Source organism: Ornithodoros turicata, chromosome 1 (genome assembly GCF_037126465.1).
Source record: "Ornithodoros turicata isolate Travis chromosome 1, ASM3712646v1, whole genome shotgun sequence".
NCBI classification, from domain to species: Eukaryota; Metazoa; Arthropoda; class Arachnida; order Ixodida; family Argasidae; genus Ornithodoros; species Ornithodoros turicata.
The window spans coordinates 227,617,411-227,623,410 of NC_088201.1; the positions used below are offsets into that span (position 1 = coordinate 227,617,411).

The following is a 6,000-nucleotide window of genomic DNA, read 5'->3' on the forward strand; positions in this document are numbered from 1 at the left end:
GTTGCGAGTAACATTACCCTTTCGGTATCGTACATACGTTCCCGGATGCGATAGTCCCTTTAAATGACAGAGACCTTCTGATGGGCAACGTAGCCTGACATAGCCTTCGATCGGGTGTATTTAAGGTGACCTACGACCGATGAAGCAACAAACAAGATTATCGGGGTTTCCGTCTAGGGATGCTACATTTACATTAGAGTGGTTTTCTGTTCGCTTATTGTGACCTTCCATTAGCGTGGCCTTCACTTCCTGCGATGGGTAATACTTTTTGTTTCCTTTTGATGGCACTGCTCTAAGACCATGGCCCGAACATGAAACAGCGCTTACCAGCAGAGTAGTTCCACATCCCCACTTGGTTCAAGTGGGTCACTAGGCTTTCGAGTATTGACGCCGTGTTCCTGGTTATATGTTTTGTAGCAATCAGTGTTCGCGTCGGATATTGTTGGGGCGTCGCACTTTGCTTCAAGGAGGCCTGAAAACGAATAATATGATATGCGAACAGATAGGATACAAAGCAGACCTCCGCAGAGATCTACAGTGGAAAGGTGTAATTGCTAATATTGTCATCATTCATCAAAGCCGTATCGATTTTCTTAATCGAATCTCAGAGCCTAAGGTTTATTCCTCGTCTGAAGTTCGGTTGAACCAGTCGATCTTGTTTTTCTTTTTCATGGAGTAGACTGACACCAGTCATGTACTACACTGATTCTAAAATGTGGATATATTCATCACCGACGTCACGGAGACTCTATGAAGGACAGATTATGCGTCTAGCAGTCTTGTAGCACGGTTGTACTCACAGTTCCAGTTTGATGGTTCACATGCAGCCTCTATTAGCTTGCCCCACATCTTTTTTAAACGCGCAATATTCCACTGATGGCATCCTTTTTCTGAGAGCCGTAAGGGAATGCAAGCCATGCCGTAAATCAGCATACTGGAAGAGATGTATACAAACGAATTGTATTGTTTACCGTTATTTACTGTTGGGCTTGAGCGCCACGAAGCCGTATACGTTGTGAGTAAGAAGTACTCAATACTTCGAATGAATGTAAACGCAAAGACACGTAAATCCCCAGTGAATAAGTCATCAGTGATGGCCACTAACTACTTCTACAGTAGTTTAGCTATAACTACTAACTACTTTGTGATTGAATAGTTTAACTAGTAGTTCAACTACTTTTCAGGGGAGTAGTTAAAACTACTTTTTTAGTTGGATTTAGTAGAGTAGTCCCGATTGAAGTTCTCCGTGAACGGGAAACGGCTCGGCACTACCTCCGTTTGCGTGCTCACATTCCCCGCCACCCGCTACTCAGGAAAATTCGATACCGCCCTGGAAGCGACTTCTATCGAGTAGCGCAGAGGACACGCCAGACTCTCACTGGCTTCATAACTAAGGACACTATACCGCCGGAAGCCCCCTGGTCTCTACCGGTACCGCCCACTTTTGTACGCCTCCCAAACCTTCTGCAAAGAAGAGATCAGGTCCCCCATCAAGTCCTCCGAGCCCATTTTCATGCTCTGGTAGACGAGAAGTTTTCTACGTTTACGGCAGCATATACTGATGGCGCATCCCGAAACAACAAGTCCGCCTCAGCCTTCGTCATTCCATCCGAAGGCGTCGTGCACGGAAGACGCCTTTCACATCGAACCTCCTCCACAGCTGCGGAACTCTATGCCATCCTTTTCTTTCTACAACACATCGCTGATTTTCCACCCCGGGAATGGGCAGTCTTTACAGGCTCCAAATCTGCACTTCAAGCAATTGAAACTTCCGGCATACGAGGCCCATCCGCACCCCTAGTCACAGACGTGTTAATGGCTTACCACACTATCTACGCCGCAGGCCACAGGCTAGTTCTCCAGTGGGTTCCAGCCCATTGTGGTGTCGTGGGGAACGAGCAGGCCGACAGCGCCGCAGAAGCAGCACTCTCGTCTCGGAACCGGACCCGTATTGTTCTGCTCAGAGGAGACCGCCGTTCAATTCTGCGACGTCTAGTGACACCCCTGGCTTCCCGCCAACGGACAACCGACATTCTTCCCCCCTCTATGCTGAACAGAGTTGATCCCACGCTCGCTTTCCGCATGCCACGAAACACATCTCGTCAGGATGCTGCATTAATCCACCGCATGCGCCTCGATGTGGCCTTTACAGCTCAGTGGCGTTACCGCTTGAGACAAATTGATTCTCCCACCTGCTGCCACTGTGGTGCTCTTGAGGATCTGGAGCACATTCTTCTTCATTGCCCTCGCTACGAACCTTCCCGAACCACACTCTCCGAGTCTCTTCGTCAGCTGGACTCTCGCCCTCTCTCCCTACCGAAATTGCTTGGTCCCTGGCCCAATCCAGCCCAGCAACGCTCAGCGCTCAAAGCTCTTCTGACATTTCTGGACACCATCGGACTTCGATCGTTATTGTAAAGGGGCTCGTCATTTTATTCCCCCCATTCCACCAAGCACTGGGGTAGAGTATCGCCTGTTGCGATGAAACTCCCCACTCTCCAAGACCGAAAATAAAGTTGTTGTTGTTGTTTTTCTTTTTTTCGGTATAATATCCAGAAGTAAAAGTGACGTTACTTAATTCGTCGTTCTTTTATTTGTTTCGTGCTGATCTTCTAACTGAACCACGTTGCATCGCGTTAGAAAATAATGCCTCGTCGTAAGAACGAAGAATAGGCACAGTGCCAGTCTCGTTCAATGAGCCAGGTAATCCAGCAGAAGCAGGGTCATGGAGAACATGCTTCGTCATCATGCAGAACATCCCTCAGAAGCCTGCGTTCTGATCGCAATATCGTGACTAGACTGTGGACTTCCATGCACATGCATGTTTTTCGTTTATATATGCTTTCCTACGTTTACAATGAAAAGCAGTCTTTGTCCAGGTTTCGAACTGATTAGAAGGATGCTATATGCTACATAAGAACGAATATTTTGAACGCATAGTTTGTATCAAAAAGCACGAATACTGATCGCTTTTTTTTTTTTTCATAATTCGGTAGAGCCAGATGTCAGAGAACCAGCTTATCCAGAGTCTTGCTCTGGTGTCCCATTGTCGTGGAATGTTTTGCTTCCGGACTTCTTTGGCTAAATCGGGTTGGAATCTAGTATTTTCGACGCTTCAGAAATATTGTTGTTTCAGTTGCATTGTCTCCACTGCCCACTTTGCCTTCCCAGTGCCGTGTTCAGTAAACTTTTTTCCCCCACCCTATAGGTGTATTTTGTCCCACTGCTTCAAATAGCTTCTTTAGCACGAGTCGCATGTAATGAAGAAGTAGCACGACAGTGGGGAAGCACAACAGATGCTTGTTTATACACATACTATGGCATGTGTGATTTTGCAGCACGTTCGCTGACAGAATGCTAAAAATGCAGATCGCTATTTCCAAGAGCAAGGAAAAACATCGCGTACTCTGAGCGCTTTCACTACAAGTTCTGGAGATTTTTAGTTTGCAGTTTGATGTACATTTGAGGGTTTTCAGTGCACACTCATCCGTGCTCTAGTGATAACTATTGCTTTGTACTCGTTGAAATGTGCGATGTTACAGACTACAATGCCTCAGATATTCTCCCCACAATGTTAATACTCTTTAATTCGATGGACGTGCCGTTCCTGCTTTGGTCGACACTGGTGCTTCTCTCTGCTGTATCCGTTGGAGGAGCTATACAAATTGGCAACTCCTTTCACCAGCCGCTAATGAATATTTTCATAGGGGAACCCGTTTTGCAAATCGCAGTGCACACCACCAGGCTTAATACTGAAGTCGTCTACTACCCGGCTAAGTTCCTACTTCTTCCTATGCTTGTCATTACGACGTATTTCTCACTTCAGACTGCCTGTGCAATGACAACGTATTCGTCGACTGTACCCACAGCGAGGTGCGTTCATCTGCTATGCCGAACTACAGCGATCTTGCACGACCTGGTGATTTATTTTAGCTCTCTCAAAGGCACTTTGAAAGAGCTCGCCGTTATGGGCCTCAGATAGATGGACAACATCACAAATAAGGCACCGGGGAATATGCGTCCTAGGCAGACTTCTAAGGAAACGGAATTTCTAAGGGAACTGTGCCGACGTATGTCCGACAGCGTCTGAGGAAAACCGTGCAAACAGCTCAGCCAGCACAGCAGGCACCAGGACTGAAACCCTGGTGCCTACATGTCCCGACGTGACATGGACAGCACGTCTACCACTCAGCCCCGTGAACTTGTCGTCTCTTGCGCCACCTCTTGTGGGGCTGAAATACAAACGCAATCGTCCGGTTATTGCGATCGTCCCTCGCTGTCCTGTCGCGCCCAAGAAGTTACGTCCTGTGCTATCTCACAGTCGCTTTGCGCGCTGCTACGCGGGCCAAGCGATTAGCCGTACTGCTCTGCACATAACTGTGGCGCAGTGTATCACCATGCTGCTTCGGAGCCCCTGTCTAAATATGGAACAATACTTGCCAGCATCTTGTGATGTGAAACAAATCTGAGGGTTTTCTAGTACCGAGACCGTGTTCCTGTCTATATCTTGCATCGCACTCAGCCTTGGCTTCAGATAACGACTCCAGCATATCTTCTGCGCACTCTGCTGCAGTGAAATCTGGAAATATTATATCGGGATACATCGGGATACAGAAATAGAAAGCAGTGCTTGGCATTTCCGTACAAGAATTAGTTTTAGGAGTCTGCTAATGCCCTCCTAGGGAGTGCCCTTCAGCATATGCTGTATTGCAATTGATTTCATCTAGAGAAAGTAATAGATACATTTTTTTAAAAATATGGTCACATTTAGCTGGGACACCCTATATATAATTATTTATATAAATATAGAAGCTGACAACGAAGGTGTAGGAAGTAAGGAAAAGTTATTTATTTAAAGCTGGAAACTGAAGGGGCTGCATTAACGTTGCGGCGGAAGCCTCGGCTGGATATATACTAAGTATCTACCTTGGGACATACTAAGGATCTACACGGATCGATAGCACCAGGATCCATTTGGTACGTGGTACATAGTACAACATACACTCTGTACTAGTGCACGCGGTACTTGTTAAGAATTGACACAACGCGGGGTTTCTGCATAAAGGTGCCAATTGGTCATTGAATGTAGGCTGCATCATCAGGCGGCAAGCGCGTTACTCTCATCTCACAAGGACACGCACTCAGACTCTTATCCATTTAAGAGGAACGCTTCATAATCGCCCGAAGTAGGCGAAGATGCAAAACATGTACAGTCAAAAAGCTCCCGGCTATTGAAAGGTTTTTACTGGACTCACCTGAGAAACAGAGTGATACAAGAGCAAGGATAACTAGCTTCATTTTAGAATAACTTGCTTCGTCCAGCACCGACCCAGCATGTGTAGTGTACTGTTCAATCAGCACATGCAATGTTCCATACCCGCACGTGCCTATACGTACAGTCATACGTGCCGACAATCATAACAGTAATGATAATGATGATTGGGCTTTATATAGCTGATAACCAACAGAGAAACTGAGACTATAGTGTGCCAACACTATCATAAGCCATAGTGTGGTTCATAGCGGGTTACTTATAATGCACCATAATCATCATATCTGCCATGGAATTTTGCAGAGGCAAAGTTCCCTTCCAACAGTATCCTGACCTCGCAAATGGCTATGCGATACCCGGTTATGTGAAGTACGCATGTCCTTCCATACTTCGCTCCAAATATGACTCCCTCGTTTTACTTGCAGTGCACATTTGCCTCAAAACCACGTCTCCGCATCTCAGCTGTGCTCTGCGGCCGCCGAGTTCGGAGTTTTTCAGAACTGCAACAGGGCAAACACACGCTCAAAGTCGTGTGCGCATACGACAGGCCTGATAGATGAGATATGATTTTACTAAGAGGTTTTCCGAAGGGGACCAGATAAACACATCTGGCTCCACTCCTAATTACGTGTGACCTCATCGTCCATTACCTACAGTGGCGATGGAGCAAGGGCCAGCGCAGTGAACTCGTTGTGGGATATTCCTATGACGGTGACCTTCTAGTTGCA

The 6,000-nt window shown here is 46.7% G+C and overlaps 1 protein-coding gene across 1 annotated transcript in view; it reads right to left on the bottom strand.

Moving 5' to 3' along the window:
* Positions 1-5,378, bottom strand: part of LOC135395663 (uncharacterized) — a 28,772-nt gene extending 23,394 nt beyond the window's left edge. The window contains exons 1-3 of the mRNA XM_064626762.1: positions 5,256-5,378; positions 801-934; positions 328-472 (exon numbers count right to left, since the gene is read on the bottom strand). Of these exons, the coding sequence (XP_064482832.1) occupies positions 328-472; positions 801-933 (278 nt within the window). The 5' untranslated portion in view covers position 934; positions 5,256-5,378. The remainder of the gene's footprint in view (positions 1-327; positions 473-800; positions 935-5,255) is intronic.
* Between the last annotated feature and the right edge of the window lie 622 nt (positions 5,379-6,000).